General features: G+C 45.5%; 1 protein-coding gene across 2 annotated transcripts; it reads left to right on the top strand.

Annotated features, from left to right (window-relative positions):
• Window positions 1-2836: 2836 nt before the first annotated feature.
• CDA (cytidine deaminase) lies at window positions 2837-13377 on the top strand. Of its 2 annotated transcripts, XM_078382779.1 has the most exons (5): window positions 2837-5985; window positions 7816-7927; window positions 8460-8517; window positions 12322-12378; window positions 12469-13377. In XM_078382779.1, the coding sequence occupies exons 1-5, from the start codon at window positions 5805-5807 to the stop codon at window positions 12577-12579; spliced, it is 519 nt and encodes a 172-aa protein (XP_078238905.1). In that variant the 5' UTR covers window positions 2837-5804; the 3' UTR covers window positions 12580-13377. The 2 variants fall into 2 exon arrangements, with proteins under 2 accessions (XP_078238905.1, XP_078238906.1); XM_078382780.1 differs by lacking the exon at window positions 12322-12378.
• Window positions 13378-19178: the final 5801 nt, after the last annotated feature.

The following is a 19178-nucleotide window of genomic DNA, read 5'->3' as shown; positions in this document are numbered from 1 at the left end:
TGGCTCTCCCAAAGCAGTTTTCAGATCAATAAAAGGAAGGCCATCCCTGCCTTCAGACGTCCTGTGTCAAAAGAGCTAGCACAAAAGGAAAGGGGGCAGGGAGGGAAAAGGAAAACAAACCCTGTCACCAGTTGTATGAAACCGCAGTGGCTATGCATTGTGTAGGTGCATTCTTGGAAGTGTGGAAGCAATTTCACATTGTGGACAAAAGGGAATGAGGAAGTAGCGCCGAGCGAAGAAAAGAAGTAATGTACAGGGGAAAAATAAGCAGGAAAGAGGGTCTGACTTCAGAGTGGAATGAAGTAACTGGTTCCTCCCACACACACTGTACCTCTAACTGTTCTTTCACAATTATAAAGAGAATCTTGTGTAACTCATGGGTGGCTCAATGAACAGCATATAAAAAGACCAGAGACTCCTCTTTGGAGGAGCCCCAGCCCATTGTCTGATTTAAAGATCAAGAACCAGAAGGAGGGAAGCCAGGGACAGGCTATGAAGGAGGCCATCATCTCCAGGGAGCTGCACTTGGTGGGCTACACAGGTCATCTGTTCACAGAACTCTGCACTGTGGTGAGATGCATTGGGTCTCTGTTTCAACGATATCTGTCATATCTAAATTTTGCACTTAGCAATGTCCATATGTCACTCTATGTTCCAATGTGTACATTTTATGCAACTTGGGAGACATCTCTGCCCTGACTTTTTAGGATGCTGAATCTTAAAACATCTAGAATTGGCAGCTTCCGGCAGCAAAAGTAGGTGGTGAGAATATGCCGAGGGACAGCTCTGCAGCTGAGGCCCTGTGCGCTTGTCTGTGTGTGATATTTGGAAACCAACCTGGGCTAATCAAGATTAAAAATGGGGTGAGGGATTTAGTTTTGGCTCATTTCTTGTAAGAATTTGCATAGTTCTTCATATTTGGCATAGAAAGACCTGAGCACAAAGAGGAGGACAAGCACAGGAGAAACTGGAAATTACAGATTCCTGAGCATGAACCGATTCCTAGGTCTGTGTACCCAACCTTGTTAAAGCTGGATCAAGGTTGCCACTTATTTTTGAAACAAGGCTCCTCATCTTTAATAACTATATGGCAGGGCAGGCAAGGATAGCACTCTCCTCCCCTTCCTGGAAATAGCTCTGGGGATTGTATTGAGGCAGTGCGAATTGCTGATTTGCAAAATATGAATGAATTAATTAATCAGCTTAATCAATTAAGTCAGCAAAAATAGTAAAGAGTAAAATACAGGAATTGGCTCTCCATGAGGGCCATCAAATAGGTCCAGTAAAACTGGAAGCATTTTGGCAAACTGAAGCCACGCTGCCATGTTCTTTCTAGAGAAGAGAGGCTTTCTCCTGACAACCCTTCCAAAGTAACCATACTTGTTCAGCGTTTTTCTAATTGTACGGTCATGAACTTCAATGTTTCACATGCTAACTGAGGCCATTGTAGTGTGAGATGTTACTCTTGGAATTTTTGCAATTTCTCTGATCATTGCATGGTCTGACCTTGGGGTGATATGGCTTGGATGTCCACTCTTGGGAAGGTTGGCAATTGTCTTGAATTTTTTTTCTACTTGTGAATAATCTTCCTCATTGTAAAATGATGGACTTTAAATTGTTTGAAATGGCCTTATATACATTCTGAGATTGATGAGCAGCAACAATTGCTTCTCTACGGTCATTGCTGATGTGTTTCCTCCTTGGCACACCTGAATGCTCCAGACCAGAAAACTACTAAAACTTCAGCTTTTATAAGGGTGGTCACACTTGTTGATGATCAGTTACTCGAGGGCATTTGATTTGCAGCACCTGGCTGCTACTTTGCCTTTTAATTTTTATGGAAACAGTAAGGGTATAGTTCTTGTAGGTTTTTCGGGCTGTTTGGCCGTGTTCTAGAGGTTTTTGTTCCTCACGTTTCACCAGTCCCTGTGGCCGGCATCTTCAGAGGACAGGAGTTAGAACTCTGTGCTCTAACCCAGAACACAGTCAAACAGCCTGAAAAATCTACAACAATCATCAGATTCCAGCCGTGAAAGCCTTTGAGAATAAAGTAAGGGTATACAGTGGTGCCCTGCATAGCAACGATAATCTGTTCCGGAAACGTCGCTATACGGGGCAAAAAAAACCATAGGAACGCATTAAACGGAGTTTAATGCGTTCCTATAGGGACAGAACTCACTGCTAAGCGGAAATCCTCAATCCGGCTGCCATTTTCGCCGCCTCGCTAAGCGAGGAATTGGCGCGAAAACGCTGCGGGCTGCCATTTTCTTCTTCCGGTGGCCATTTTGGAACCGCCGATCAGCTGTTTGAAAACATCGCAATGCGAAGATCGGTAAGCGAAACACTTACCGATCATCGCAATGCGATGTTTACCCTATTCAAACATCGCAATGCGATCCGTTTTTCGATCGCAAAATCTGCATCGCTATGCAGATTCATCGTTAAACGGTGTGCTTGTTATGCAAGGCACCACTGTACTTAGTTTTTCACACATGGCTTCTCCATTTTGGCTTTATTTTTTATTAAATAAATCATGACACGGTGTACTATGTCCTGTGTTGTTCATCTGAGGTGGTATTGACCTAATTTTCAGACCTAAGGACCAGATGATTTTTGTTATGTCCTGGTACAAAAAAAACCACAGAATTCAAAGAGGGTGCATTTTCTGTTTCACGTGACTGTATATACAGTATATTGAAATTCCAATTTCCATCTGTAAGACAAAGCCTCACATGCAGTGATACGGCTAGAGATATACAGATATAGAAACAGATGTGACAGATATGTCGGCATGTGTTATCTGCCATCCACTGGGATGGCAACCTTAATAGGGTTTTCAAGGTATGTGAGACATTTAACTGCTGGATAACCAGAGGTTGGGAGTTCGATTCCCCCGCTGGGGCCTCCCTGACAGAGTCCCCTACCAGCAATACAGTTCTAAGATGGTTGTTGTTGTCAGCACCCATGGTTCCCTAGAGAACCTTGGATGGTCGGACAGAGAGTAATCAAGAGTTTGTACACCCTAAAATGTGCTGAGAGAGTCCTAGAGCTCAGCTAGGCATGTTCAACACCCCTTTTTACAAGTCTGCCCTAATAAGAACACCCTTGTACCTTAGGATATTTCTGATAGAAAACCATGTGGGCTTTGTAGTCATTAGACTTACTGTGCACCACTGGCCGGACTCATTAAGTATGCTAGGCCGAGGCAGCACCATCAGATGACCTAAGACAAGATTACTGTTCAAGAAACCAATTGATTTTTATAATCATTGTTTTATTAAAGAAAAAAGTAAGTTCCATAAAGAAAAGTCAGTTTATGCAAAAGCAAGCAAATAAGCATTATGCTGGTCAATAACAAAATTGTAGTGAAGTATAGAAATCATGAAAAATATACAAGTATTCAAAAATAGTAAAAAGAATTCAAAAATCCAAGAAAACAAATGAAAACAAGTTCAGAAGGCAAATAAGAAAAAGCCTTCCCTCTAGTTCAGTCAGGTGATCCATCAGGAAAAAAAATATAGTCCAATTAAGTAAGAAAAAGTCCAAAGTCCATCATTATCCTGTAAGAAGAAAAATACTGTACAAAAGGAAAAATCCTGTAAAAGAAATACAGTATCCCATTTTGGTAATTCAGTCATATTGTCCTTAGAATAGTCCATGAGTGCGTGTGTGTCACAAAAGTAATCCATGCATGTCTCTGGGACAATCCATGCGTGTCATAAGAGTAGGCCATGAGTGACATTGTCCATAGATAAAAGTTCCTTTTTCTAGAGTAACTGGCAAATCCTTATCTCCCCCTTCTCACGGTGTCATCCAATCATGGCACGTCGTTAGACAAACAGTCCTGCTGTACCATCTGACCTCCTTCCCATGGGTAACAGATGTTATTTGGGTTTTCAGTGGTTTGCAATGAGTCACAACAAAGTCCATCTATCTTATCGTAGAATGTTCTTCTCGGGCCCACAGAAGAGCACTCTCCCTCCTTCTCACTAGCAGATACTTTGTCAGCATTGCAAAAATCATTTATGCAGGGAAACAAGATGGAACCTCTCTTGCATTTTACATTATTACATAACCCATCTTCAATACAAGATCTTAACCATAAATCCCATCTCATCACAGTTGTTGTTGCTGCTGCTGCTGCTGCTGTTGTTAAGGAGGGATTCTAACATTGACATCCCACCCCTCACCCCAGTGAATTTCCACAACTAAGCAGGAATTCAAATCGAGGTCTCCCCCCCCCCTTTATATATCCACATAAAGACACAGATCTAATCTGTGTGGATGCATACATATGTATACATATACATAAGCTTGTACATGTATGGGTACACATACGTATACTTGTACACATCACATACATGTGTACTATAGCTGTACTCCTCTTGTCGCTGGTGTGCATGGATACGGGCTGTAACACAAAGTGCACTCCTGAAACTGTTTCAAAGGAGAAGGCAAAGAAATGAGAAACAGTCTGAAGAAAAAACCCACACCCCCAGAGTTGTATTTTTTTTCTTTTTTTATTTTTTAACAAGAAGGGTGACAAAAAGGAAAAGGGGAATTGAGTTTAATGGGGAAAAGGAGAAACAATCACATACTAACGTCCATTCTATACCTATTGCCACATCAAAATTCCAAGTTACTCTATTTACTCTTTTCTGCCTTCTAGGTTTAAGTTCTCATTTCAATATATGCTATTCATACGTTGCCTGTTGATTCAGTCCACTTGTAGAATAAGTCCCATCTTTCTGTTGCCTTTTGTAAAGGACAGTCCTTCATTACTTCTGATAAAATGAGTTGTATTTTTGACCACCCCTGCCTGAGGCTGGTTTTTCAGCCACGTTCCCCACTTTGGCTGGCGTCCCCTGTTTTCTGGCCCTGTGGGAGGGGGATCCCGATGAGCCCTTTTGTCTCCTTCCCCTGGCTCTTTTGGTTCCCTGCAGTGGCTTCTCCTTCATCTCCACCTTCCTCTCCCTCTCCTTTGCTGCATGGCTTTCCAGATAAGCATATGCCTGTTATTCAGAGAGATCTCGTGAGTATGCAAATTTCAATGACTCAACGAATTTGCAAATTCACTCCTGGCACATTCGCACAGAGACCTGAGTGGCATGCTTTTATCCCAACTCTCAGACTCCAAACCACTGGCCCATCCACCCATCCCTTCCCGCCTGGCATGCTCAGAGAGGGATGACGAAGGGAGTGCTGAAGGCTACGGACCAGATGTTCCAGAACCTCGTGAGCCAGGCATTCTTGCTTCTCCCCCATCTTTTCCCCCTGCACTGAGAAAGCATCTCTCATCACAGAAGAACAACAAAAGAGATTCACAGAAGAAGCGAGGAGAGGGAGCAGCTGGGGACACTGGCATGATTTCTCCGTCGGCCTTGGCAACAGCAGGAAAACCATGGTGAATTCATTTCCAGCAAGAGCCGAGCTGCGGAGGGCGGGCAGAGCAGGGCAGGCTGGCCTTCTCTGCCCCTGGCTGGGATCAGCCTGCTGGAGATCAAAGATCAAAACTCGCTTTCCTCTGTAAAAAAAACCCAATCTGCCAGAGAGAGAGAGAGATAGAGAAGGATCTTCGGGTTGGGCTCTTTTCCACATCTGTCTCTGGGCCCGTAGCCTGTGGTGTTTTTAAAGGCCCCAAGCAATCGACGGGGTGGATGCAGGGGGTTGCCACGCATGAGGACTGAAGGAAGGAGCATCTCTGTGGTGGTGTCTGCATGCAATTTCTCTCCCCACCCCCACCCCCTCCAGTCCAGGTTGCAACTGAGAAGTCGTCGCTGGCTGGATAATCCCAGAGCTGGCCGATGGCCCGCACACAGGATGGTGCTCCGCAGCTGACAGGGGCCACTTCGGAGGAGATCTCCCCTGCCCAAGTCCAGCTCCTGCTGGCCACATCCCGAGAAGCCCTGCAGGCTGCCTACTGCCCCTACAGCCACTACCCGGTGGGCGCTGCCCTCCTGACCTCAGAGGGAAAGATCTACTCAGGTAAGGGAGCCCAGCCACCTCCCGCTGGCGCAGGGAAGGCCACCAGCCGCCGGTCTCTGACCAGGTCCAAGTTGGGGGGGAGGGTTTACTGTCAGTTTACGACATCCTGGGCAGCTTAGGATTCTAAGACTCCACGCCAGGCTACTGCTTTTTGGAGCAAGCCTTTAATGTACTCCTTCCTCCCCCCACTGTGCAGAATCCTCTTCCTGCAGAAATTTGTCTAGCGATAAGGATTTATGGGTTTAGATCAGAGTCGGCAGTCATTGTGGGCTGAGGGGGTCCCTGATTTTGGCCCCTGGTGCCAGCACTGGAACTCCTGGGGGCCTATTGCTGCTATATGCTCTTGTAAGATGATCAAGCAACAGTCCACTATTGCCAGCATGCACACATGCCACACACCCAGCCCTTAGTGGATTTCCATTGCTAAATAGATTTGAGAGTTGGTCTCCTGGGTCCCAGTCTGACACTGTATCCACTATGCTGCTGTACCTCCATCAGGGGAGATGGGGTGGTGGTGGAATGGAAATTAAAATGAGGGGAGAGTTGCTTTGTGCTGGCCTGGGGGAGTGGACGCTGGCCGAATGCTGCCTGCCCCATTTCAGATATGCACTGAAAATATAGTTATTTTTGCAAGCTTTCCCCAACGCAATCTAGTCTTCCCTGCTAAAACTGACAGAGGAGCGGGCTTCAGGAGCATGCGGCCCCCCACCCCCAGATGGAGCTTCTAGATGGACTTCAAGGACCAAGTGTGTCTATAAAGCTCCTCGGGGTTTATGCATTTGGGGAAATGTCAATCCCTTCCCTGGACAATGCAAATGCTGGGCGGGGGTGTATGTTTATCATACATAGAAGCTTGTTATGACCCGTTTAGAATCTGCACAGCTAAGGTTTTATTAGGAAGGAAGGGGGAGAGGGAGGGAGGCACTGTGTCCACCCCATGCAGCTCAGCTCACGGATTAGTTGCTAAAATGTGATTTGTTGCCCAAAGTGCAATTCATCCATTGTCTCAGCCAACGAGGGGTTCCCGAGCCAGCCAGGTGTCAGCACCTGGCACAGTGGGACAGCTGATGCTGGGACCAGTGGGTTTTGGATGGGTCTCTGCAAATGATGTTGGGCTCTTTAAAAGGGGGGACAAGTCCCTTTCTAATTGGCTTGGGAGAGGCCTTGAGTTCCCCAGAATGTTTGGAGGAGCTGAAGGGAATGACCCTCACTGGTGGCCGAATGCTCAGTGCGTCTCCTGGGAGAGCTGCGTCTGTGTCAGTTCCATTAGGTTCAAGGGGATGCATTCCCAGGGACGTGTAAGAGGGGGTGTGAAGCGCGGGTGACTTGTGGACTGAGCTGGCAGGGGGAGTTCACTCCAGGATTTCTAGTGGAGGGGAACTGTCAGCCGAGGGCCACCAATAGCACGAAGGACTTTCTCCTTCTCTGCCATGAACCTGCCACTCAGTGTCAGTCAAAAGAACCCGACGTTGCCATGTAACAGCAGAAGACACCACCCATCATTTCAACAAGCCCCTTGTTGCTCTCTCCAGTCCATGGAAGCTGAGAGATGCATTAGGGTGAGAGGAAGCCCAAGCCGAAGACTCTGGCCGCTGTGGCCAACGTTCTTCCCAGTCTGGCCCTCCTCACAACACCAGTCAAGTATGAATCCCAGTGACACTAACTTTCCTGCAGAAGGCTGGACTGCAAGTCCTATGGTTCCATCAGAGCAGCGACATCAGAGCAGCCCAACCAAGCAACACAAGCTTGGTGCCCTCCAAGACCCTCCAGATACACATGCTAAGGTTCTGCGACAGGGATTCATCCTGACCAGATTTGGACTTCCCTCAGGTTGCAATGTTGAGAACGCCTGCTATCCTCTGGGTGTATGTGCTGAACGGACAGCCATTCAGAAGGCGGTGTCGGAAGGGCACACGACATTTCAAGCCATCGCCATCAGCTGGTAGGTATGACTTCTGCTTCTAGAGCAGGCCATCCAGTTCATTTGCTACATGGAGTAGATGCTCAAAAGAAGTCCTAAGGTGAGTAAATGAAGGCCAAACTCAGAAGATATAGAAGGCTTGAAAACACTGGTTACCAAATGAGAAATGGAAAGCAGAGATGGTTCCAGGGCAGAAAGGAGGGCAGGAAGGAAAAGAGCTTCATGGCTGGAAAATTTGGGAATGACAGAGCACACCTATTTAGAGCTGCCAAATCCCAAAGTCAGAAGATCCATGGCTGAGATCCAGCCTTTGGTTCCAGGAGCTCGACCCAGACCCTGGTGTTAAGTGGGGAATGGCAATTAGGTCTCCTGGGCCCTGGTCTGACTCTCTGTCTACAATATTCAAGAAACCTGAACCAGCAAAAAGGGGAGGGGACAGGATGGGAGACAACCACTCCTTCTTTACACTTTTGGTGCCTTTGCATATTTTGTTGAGTTTCCTTGCACCACACACAAGATCCCTGAACTCTGCTTTGTTCTTTTACTTCAACAGCAACAGTCAAGAATCCTATGCCGTGCCCTGCGGGGCTTGCCGACAAGTGCTCAGAGAGGTAAACGTCTGGCATGCTTTACACCTACACATGCACATAATGTATTGCCAGTTTCCAGTTTTCCTTCGTGTCTAGTGAGAAAAATACCTGTCTCTCTTCCAAATTTAAATTAAAGAAGACCAAGGCCACAGGCCCTTGGCAAGAACGCGTGACCCTCCTGGTAAATTTTGAAAGCCAGCTGCTCATTCTGACCATCCCTACGGACATAATCTGCAAAGTGGGCATCCAAAAATACTAGCAGTTGCCTGGATCCATATCAACAAAGCAATTCAATCTGATTTCATCATTACTAGCAGCAGCTATTTTGCAAAGTTAACAGGTCTTAGTTTCCTGTTCAAAACCAAGACACCCGCAATACTTGTTAGAAGGAATAGTTCACAACACAAGTGTATCACTAGGAAAATTCATACCAGCTACTGTAAGGGTTTTGGCTAATTTCAGAGGGAACAGAAAACTGTGAGGGAGACATGGGGAGCTGTCTTGACTCAGACAGGGAGATTAAAAAATACCATTGTTTGACCCTTTGCATATAGGAAACCATTCTGTTTCTTCATATTCTGTCCTAAAAGTAGCTTCTTGTCCACAATACAGGATACACATCAAGACAATCAAGTGCTGAGGCACATCCATTTCTTTCAGAACAATCCATAACTTCTGTGATCCACACAGTAAAAGGCTGTAACCAGAAGACTGATTTCCTGAAACTCTTTGGTGCACTCCAGTAGCCAGCAGATATTTGCAATATGATCTTCAGTGTCTCTTCCTTTTCAGAAGCCATCTTGAACATCAGGCATTTCTCACTTTGTTGCGGCACCTTGAGCATCACTTTGCTTGCATGGAAAATTAGAGAAATGGTCTTAGAGTTACTGCACTCCTTGATGTCTCCTTTCTTGTGGATTGGAAGGTATATTAAACTTTTCCAGTCTCTGGGCCACTGTTTTGTTCCCCATATTTGTCAATATAGTCTAGCTGGGATTTTGATAAATATAGCCTCTGTAGCTTGGAATAATTTGGTTGCTATCTCATTTATTCTGGGTAATTTAGTTCTTCCAAGTGGTTTGAGAGTAGCTTTCCCTTCATTTTCTAAAATGGCAGATTCCATCATAGGATTCTGCTTCAAAGGAATCTGTTAACCTTTCATCTCTTCTGTGTATTGCTTCAACCTTCTCTTTATTTTTATTTTGTGTTTGCTTCTCAGCTGTCCTTAACAATTTTAAGGTTTTTTTCCCCATCATCCAGCTAGGTTTTTCTTTTCTTTTGCATTTCATGTCTTTTTGCATTCTTCCCCAATAATATATTTGGTCCCAATCCACAATTCTTCTGGTTCATGGTCAATTGAGTTTAGTAATGCAAATATGTTCTTTGTATTGATTTTAAGTTCATCAGAAATGTTATTTACATTCTATTTTGGCACTATAATTCTTTCAGTGTTCTTTTTCAGCTTTACTCTCATGTGTGATATTAACATTTATAGTCAATACTACATTCTATTCCTGGTCTTGTTTTGACAGAGAGAATACAGCTTCTCCATCTAGTACCTCAAATTACATAAGTCTGTCTGATTTCAGTATTGGCAATCTGGTGATTTCCTCATGTACAGTCATCTGCTTGGTTGCCTGAAGCATGCATTTGCAATAAACACATTGTTCACTGAACTGCATGTACTTTTCTCTTGTTTCTTTCTGAGTCAAAGGACAAATTTTTCAACAACTTTTCATTCTGCTCTTTTTCCTACTTTAGCATTGCATTTACCTGTGATCAGTATATCTTGTTTTGTGTGTGATCAATTTCCTTCTGCATGCTTGCACAAAAGCTTTCCATTTCATCTTCTTTAGCATCTGTAGTTGGAACGTAGACTTGAATGATGGTTATGTTGATAGGTTTCCCCCGAAGTCTGATGGATATTTTTGGTTAGACTTTGCATTATAATCCCTAGCTGCCTGTACTACAATTTGTCTCAGCATTAGAGCTATTCTATACCTTCTGATTTTATCATTTCCAGAATAAAAGACCTCATAATTGTCTGTCTACTCCTGTTCACTCTTATCAAGTACTAAAATGTTTAAATGTCCTGTTTTTTGGTTTGTGGTTTCCAGCTTTCCTCGATTCTCAAATTCCATGTTCCAACTGTTTGTGTCATGCGGTATTGGACTTTCCTTTCACCCTTGTGAACATCAACCACAAGACAATCCTTTTGGCTTTAATATAGATCCTCTAGTAGCACACCAATATTTCTACTTGCTCTTTGTTCTTCCTCAGTAACTAATTGAGTGCCTTCTGGCCTGGGAGTCTCATCTTCCAGCACTATGTCTTGTTTCTTTTTGGATAGTCTCATTGTAGGGCTTTCAAGAAATGTTCAGAATCAGTTTACTATTGCTTTCTTGTGTGCACTATTAACAAGAGTTAGACTGCATGCCCCTGCCTTTATTTGTGAAAGATCCTCTGCCAGTGACACTTTCCACTCCTGGTGCTACCTTCCAGAAGTCCAACGGCCCCTCCCCCAGCCCTGCCAGCGTCATTGGAGCTATCCATTCTCTTCTGGTGATGTGCCCATTAATCCCAAAGAGGACGAATGGATCTTAGGGTTCACATCATACCCAGTGGGGAAAATACTAACAGATCCACTGTGAAAGCAGATTCCCTTGTGTTAATTCTCTGCAGCCAGCCACATGGCAGTTAGCAGAGAGAGGGGAGAAAATTGGCATTCAGACTTGTTAAGATGTCTGCTGTGTTGTAAGACGTAGGGTTAGAGGACAGCTTCTTTGACAAGCTGAAAACTAGGCTGATGAATAAGTTTCTCCTCTCTCTCTGCTGCTTCTTTGCTCTCTGTTTTTTCCTTCCGGTCACCTAGCCACCCTAGCACAGGGTCAGCAAGACTTTCAAAGAAAAAGAGAGAAAACAGAAACAGGAAGGGAAGAGGAAAACAAGCTGGTCAAAGCACCAGGTTTGGGGAGGAGCGGATTCAAACAGCAACCAGCTTCCCTGGCTGCTCTGCCTCTCTCACTGCTGCTGTAGCTGGCTGGGATGGCTTGTGACAGAACAGCTACAACCCTTTCCACATTGCCTCAGTTCGATTCCAAAAAAGTGTAAATCCCACAGGCAGGGGGCTGGGAACTATGGATTGGAGGTGAGTTGTACACCATGTAGTCAACAGAAAATATTGTGAATCTGAACATCCTAATCCTGGAGCTTTTCCCGCATTTGTCAATGTAGTTGTCGCCTTAGTTTGGTATCTCAGCTTCGACCAGCCTTGGGTGATTTTTCTGAAGCATCTGGACTTGTAATGGCAGCCGCCTAGAGTGGTCCGTTTGGACCAGATAGGCGGGGTATAAATCAAATAAATAAATAAATAAAATAAATCTAGCTTCTTGACAGCCTTGCTTTTGGCTCCCCCATCACAAAAATGTTCAGGTGTGCATCCAAGAGAGTCAGACTGCGGGTCGAAATAGCCCAAGATCTTTAACAGTGATTGGCATGGATATTCCAGGTGTCAAGACAGGTTTCCTAGCCCTTCCTATTGATGCTGCTTGCAACAGAACCTGGGTCCTTCTGCAGGTGAGGCATGTGCCTCACCATTGAGCTGCAGCCCATTCACCAAACTCTTCTGATTTACAGGTTGCACTTCTGTCCTCCCTTTCCTCAAAGGAGGTCAAAGAAGCAACGATGCTTCCCCCCCACTATCACGCTTGACCCTTGCAACCCTAGAAAGTAGATCAGGTTGAGCGATGACTGGCCCAGCACGATTCACTGGGTTTCCATGCCCCAGTCCAAAAGTCTAACCACTACACTTCCCATCTTCCACAGTCAAGGGAATCTCTGTTCCTGATCATCAAAAAGTCTTGGTATACCAAGACGAATCCAGTAAGTTTCCTCTGCTATTCCATTCTCTCTGAAGTTGTGTCTGGAGTTTTAGGACGATTTATCTCATGTTGTTTTTTACCTCTTTCCCAGTTTGGCAAACAATGGGACATTTATTTGACCAAGGCAGATGGAGCGTATGTCCGAAAGACTCTGGAGGAGCTTCTGCCCTTCTCTTTCGGACCAGAAGACCTGAAGATCTGAAGGAAGAAAACCCGTTCCAGAGCTGTTGGCCACCTTGTGCCTTTAGCCCAGAAGAATCTTCCATCTTGTATTTACTGTATTTCAAAACTACCTTCTTGCCAATTTAAGTTTATTTCAGACATGTTGTGTTTCAGGCCTTGGACAAGTCTAGGAATTGTTACAGAATGTCTTCAGCAAACAGAGAGCTAAATGCACACTTTCTTTGCCACCTTCCCTTGTAAACCTCCTTTCAAAGAGGTGGTGGCTTTCTTCGGATGGTTTCTTTCCTAGCTTGCAAATTTCCAAAGCTTGGAAAAGCTCCTTTTTTAGACAGTATCTTCCAGAACCCCTCAAACTAGTGATGCTGCCTGAGGACTTCTGGAGGTTGAGGTCCAAAAGAAGAGAGGGATTTTCCCCAGCACGGTCTGGGAGACAGAGAGCTGCCATATACCAAGTCGAACTAAGGTGACCATGTAGGTTTGAACAGTCCTCTTTTTGAAAGTGTAACCATCTTAATCTGTTTGCAGCAAAAACAAGCAAGAATCCTGTGGCACCTTAAAAAGGTCAGATGCTATTGTGGCCACTCTGACCTGAGACGCAGCAGCTCTAAACCCACGATGCTGGGCTCCATCCAAATGAGCCTGCCTAGACAACATGTATTTCTTTCCACCGCACGTTATTTTCTGTTAATTTTGCTTTAAATTATCAGCTATAACATTCTGTACTTTAAAGACAACTACATTTTCTTTTGATGCATCTGGAAAAGTGAGCTATTCATTCATGAAATGTTACGTCCAATAAAACATGCTAATTGTTAAAGTGCCGTGAGATGCCTTTTCTAGTTGAAGGGACATCCGGTCCCAAGTCCGAAAGATCAAGCACCTTCAGGAGGAAGAACATCAAGGAGCATCATCCACAGAAAGGAGCATCCAGGCAGCCGACTCCAGCAGCCATTATGCAGAGTTGAAGAGTTAATTTTGTACCTGGAACCACCATCATCACCATCTTAGAACTGCAAAGCTGGAAGGGACACCCTATGGATCATGGGGTCCAGCTCCTGTCAAGGAGACCCAGTGAGGAATCAAATTCTCAACTTCTGGCTAGTGACCTAAAACCACTCGGATATTCACCCTCTCACCTTTATTCTCCCCAATAGCCTCTGGATAACCTCAGTATGCCCCAAAAAGTTCCCTCATGGTGTGTTTTACCAATGCACAGAGACACAGTAAAATATTAAGCAAGAATGGCTGGTTCCTGATGTCATCCCGTTTACCCCGATTCCACCTTGCTTTTCGTCAGGGTCTTATCTATGTATATCATGAGCAGTGGGAGGCGCGCGAAATGAATGGATCCAGCAGGTCTAGGATCCATTTTAGAAATGTTCTCATTTCTAGTGGTAATGCAAGAGACATGAAATGTTAAAGATAGCGCGCGCACAAAGACCTGGAGGGCTAAGGAAAGGAACTCAGGAAACCGCTTTGCCCAAATAACATGGGAATTGGGATGGGCCGATTGTTAAACCTTGCTGTTGAATTGTCAACTGCCTCTCTGGAACTCTTGCTCTGATCTGCTGTGTATGAATAAACCCTGTGTTTATTCATACCCCAAGAGCAGCGTTGTTTGACGACTGCACTATTTGGTTCTGTAAATATTATACCAACGCCCTTGCGTTACCTGCTGCTATAAATCTTGCAACAGCATACTTTCAAAATACTTTCCGCCAGCACTAATTCCATTGTCTGTGCAAATGCAATGCTAATCCTACCATGTTTTCCCGAAAATAAGACAGGTTAGTACAGGTGGCAAGAAGGCCAAAGCGGCGTGGGAAGGTGGCCACAAAGCTCTTGTGCTTCATGTAGAATTTCAATGCTACTGAGATTTCCACGTCCAGTCGAGGAGCCACACGGCCGTGCCACCTTAGGCCAATGCCCTCCAGGCCGGTCACTGTTCGAATCATGTGCGGGAGCTGGATGTTGGAGAGGCAAGAAAGAGGACGGAGAGGCATATTCCAGCCAGCCACCTTCCCCAGACAGATGAAGGTCAGGAGCCTCGTGGCAGAGTGGCTAAACTGCAGCACTGAGGTCAAACCTCTGCTCACAACCTGAATTCGAACCCAACAGGTTCAGATAGCTGGCTCAAGCCTTCCATCCTTCCAAGGTCGGTAAACTGAGTACCCAGCTTGGGGGGGGGGGGGGGCAGGGGGAAAATGTAAGTATACAATTGTGCACAGCCTGCATAATCAACTTGTAAACTATCCAGAGAGTGCTTTAAACACAATGGGGCAAAAAGTAAAGCAAAGCATGCTGCTTATATACTGCCACATGGCACTTAAAGCTTCCTGTGGGCAGTTTACAAATTAATAATGCAGGCTATACATTGCCCCCCCCCCCTCAGTGAGCTGGGTACTTATTTTACTGACCTTAGAAGGCTAGAAAGCTGAGTCAACCTTTCCTGGGATTGAATCCCAGGTCGTGAGCACAGTTTTGGCTGCAGTACAGCAGTTTAACTACTGCACCACAAGGCTCCACAGGGCAGTACATAAACAACACACTTTAATATGTTCTGACTGAGACACTTTAAGAATCTCCCGACTGAGATTCGTCTGGCGCCAACGCTGATGACATTTCGGCACCAGCTCAAAGCCTTCCTGTTCCAGAAGGCTTTTAACTGAAATAATATCAGCTGTGGGTCTGATGGCAATTTTTAGAATATATATATTTTTAATTGCATTTTAATTATTTTGCCCTTTTATTTTGCCTTTTTATTGTATTTTAAATGCTGTAAGCCGCCCAGAGACCTTCAGGTAGTGTGGGTGGCATATACGTTAAATAAATAAATAAATAAATAAATAGATAAATAGATAGATAGATAGACAGATAGATAGATAGATAGATAGATAGATAGATAGATAGATAGATAGATAGATAGATAGATAGATAGATAGATAGATAGATAGATAGATAGATAGATAGATAGACAGATAGATAGATAGATAAAGAAAGAAAGAAAGAAAGAAAGAAAGAAAGAAAGAAAGAAAGAAAGAAAGAAAGAAAGAAAGAAAGAAAGAAAGAAAGAAAGAAAGAAAGAAAGAAAGAAAGAGGCCCTAAAACAAAGAGAGCAGGAAAATGCCATTGTCCAGATATTAGTGGACTGCAACTCCTATCTGTCCTGAAAAGCAGAGTCCACAGTGAGGTATGTTGGGAGCTGTGGTCCAACATTTGCAAGGTCTCAATTCCACCCACTTGCCTTGAGCTATTATGTGAAGTTTTAGAACTTCTGTAGACTCACAAAAAAATGGAATTCAAGCGGGTTTAGCATTGATGACATTTGGGGTTCCTTCCAGTTCTTTAAAACTCTGAACTTATGGCTGTATGAAACTTGTTAAAATCCCCATTATCTAGGCTTGTCGAAGTCTATCTGGTGAAGTTCAACCGATGGGTAATTCTCTCTATTAGATTCTCATCACAGTGTTTATATCTTTGATCACGGCAGGACAACCTGCCCTTCTGCCTATGAGATTAAGTAGGCCCAGAATGCAAAACTCCTCCTACCATTTTCCTCCCACCAACCCTGCCAGGTAGGCCAAGGCGAACCCACCTAAGCTGACCCGATCGGAAAGTTTCCCAGCTCAGCGACCAAGTTTACGAAGCAAACTCAAACCAGGACAAGACGGGACAGCACAGACTGAGCCGACTCAAGCTGAGCCAGACCCGGCCAGGCTAAACTAAGCCAAGTCAAACTAACCAAGCCAAGTCAATCCAGACCAGGCGCAGCAAAGCCAGGCCAAGCCAGGACAGGGCAGACCAGCTGAGCCGAGCCGAGTGTATCCAAGCCAGGCTGAGATAAGACAGGTCAAGAAAGGCTAGGCGAGGCAAAGCCAAGTCAAGCCAAACCACAACAGGACATGCCAGGTCAGACCAGGCCAGGATACACCAAGACAAGCGAAAGCAAAACAAGAAAAGCAAGGCAGGCTCGGCCAAGCCAAGCCTAGCCAGGACACCACAGAACAGGACACGCCAAGCCAAGCCAAATCAGGCCCAGCCAGGCCAAGACAGGACAGGACAGGAAAAGCCAGGCTGAGCTGAACCTTCCCAGGCCTAGCCGAGTCAAGCCAAGCCAGATCAGGCTAAAAAGGGCCAGGACAGGACAGGACATGTTTGCCAAGGCCAGGCCAAGCGAATCCATGCCAGACAAGGCTAAGCCAAGCCAACCTACAGCTCGAACACCCTCCTTGCCTAGCTGATCGTGTCGTGTTCTTCACATGCAGTTTGTGTTCATGTCAAGCCAGGCCAGGCTAAACCAGGCCATGCCGGGCTGAGACAAGACAAGACAGGTCAGCCACGACCGAGCCATTCAAGTCAAGTTAACCCAAGTCAAGCCAATACAGGCCAAACCATGCAAGGCCAAGCCAGGCTATGCAAGCCCAGGCAAAGGCTATGAGGTCTTAAAAGAAATATGTTGTAATTAGCAACCAATTATGGTATTAGTACAGGTGGCAATAATTAAGTAACTGCCTACATGACTAGAAGAACACAGCCATGAAGGATAAGCTAAATTCTGAGTCTGAATTTATAGCTTTGTCAGAAGTCTGCAATAACTTAATTTGTTACACAACTTTATTGAAAGAATTGAATGTACAAATAAAGGGGCCTATGCCAGTAATAGAAGACAATACAGCTTATATTGAAATAGCAGCTTCTGAGAAGCTAAAAGGAAGGTCAAAACATATTGACATAAGATTTTGTCATGTTGTTGTTGTTGTTGTTTAGTCATTTAGTCGTGTCCGACTCTTCGTGACCCCGTGGACCAGAGCACGCCAGGCCCTCCTGTCTTCCACTGCCTCCCGGAGTTGGGTCAAATTCATGTTGGTCACTTTGATGACATGTCATGTTAGAAAGACCATAAAAACAAAGTAATTAAAGTTACATCATTGTCCATCTTCGAAGAACCAAACTGTTCACAAAGTCTCTTGCCAACCAAACCAGGCCAACTTCAGCCAAAGCCAAGCCAGTCCAAATCAGGCCATTCCAAGAGAGGGAAGTCCCTGCAAGATTAGGCCAAGACGAGACAAGGCAAGGCAAGCCAACACAAGTCAGGCCAATCCAGGCTGTTCCAGACAAAGCCAAGTCAAGCAAAGCAAGGCCAGGCCAGGTCACACTAAGAAAGGCCAAGCCAGGACAAACCAAGCCAATGTAAGCCAAGCCTCTCCATGCCAAACCAGGTCAATCTGGCCCAGGCCAATCAAAGCCAGGCCAAGCAAGATCAGGTCAAACCAGAGCCAAGCCAAGCCAAACCCGCCCAGGCCAAGCACAGCAAACCCAGACCAGTACAAACCAAAACAAGCCAGGTTAGGCAAGGTCAGCCAAGACTGAGCCAAGCCAAGGCAAAAAACAGAGGCCAGGCCAAGCCAAGCAGGGCAAAACCAGGCCACGCCACACACAGACAAGGTAGGCCAGGCCAGGCCAAGTCAAGGTAACCTACATGTTGCTCTCTCTCTCTCCTCGATTGGCTGGTTGTGTCTTATTTTTAACATGCGGTTCGTGTTCATGTTCGCCAAGCCAAGCCAGGCTAAACCAAGCCAAGCTGGCCCAGGCCAAGAAATGCTTTTATCAGGTGGCCCAGGCTAAGAACCGCCAAGCCAAGCCAGGCCAAGTCCAGTCAACACCCACCAAGCCAGAGCAGGACAGGCTAATCCAACCTACAGGCCTCCCTCCCTCCTCGACTAGCTGGCTGCTCCGTCTTGTGGTGTTTTTTAACATAGGTGGCCCCTGTCTCACGTCCCTCAATGGGTTCAGCTTGAGGTTCGCCATTTCTATTTCCTCTCCCTTTTTTATATTATGGGCGGGGTGTCGCCGTGGCCCAAACCTCTCGCCTGCCTTTCCCCCCACCCCAGTCCCACGGGGCGCGAGGGGGCCCCTGAGGCGGCAGGATTAGGGTTGCCAGACATCCGGCAAAAGGAGGACATGTCCGACTTTTCAGGATCATGTCCTCCGTCCGGCAGGCAAAACTAAAAGAAATCCAAAATGTCCGAGTATTCATCTCCAAGGTGCCCCATTCCCTGGCGCCATAGTCGATTATCCGGATGTCCTGTCTTCCACCCTGAATCCCTCTGGAATTGGGCAAAGCCGCACCCTCTTCCTGGTGGTGATGAAGAAAGTAAGTCCAGAGAGGGCAGAGAGGTCATCATCTGCCTCAGGTTTCTTGTTTCCCATGGCTTTTGACATATCTTATCCTTAGCTGTTACAAATTAGCCACTAAAAACTGAGACATTATTTTAATTTTATGTCAATACATATACAGTATATGTATCTGTTTTTCAGTAAATAAACTGTTTGCAATAAATGTAATTTTCTAACAAATACATTCGAAGGCAGCCCATCTAGGAGAAGCAAAACTCTGATTTCAAACCTCCACGGCCTTGTGGCTATATCCACTCATAGAAAAGGCTTCAGGAGTTAACCTAGAGGCAAAATCCAGATCTGGAGTCCCGAAGGCAGCTCGTGTCGTTCTGCCAACTCCTGTGACATTGCTGGAACCAGTTGTATTGGCTCTTGCCTTTCCATTGGACCATTTCAGCAACATGGAGAGGGGGGATCTGCTGCTTGGGTAACATCCTATCC

This window comes from Pogona vitticeps, chromosome ZW-PAR (assembly GCF_051106095.1).
Source record: "Pogona vitticeps strain Pit_001003342236 chromosome ZW-PAR, PviZW2.1, whole genome shotgun sequence".
Lineage (NCBI taxonomy): Eukaryota > Metazoa > Chordata > Lepidosauria > Squamata > Agamidae > Pogona > Pogona vitticeps.
The sequence above is the reverse complement of the archived record's forward strand: the minus strand, read 5'-3'. Positions and strand labels throughout refer to the sequence as shown.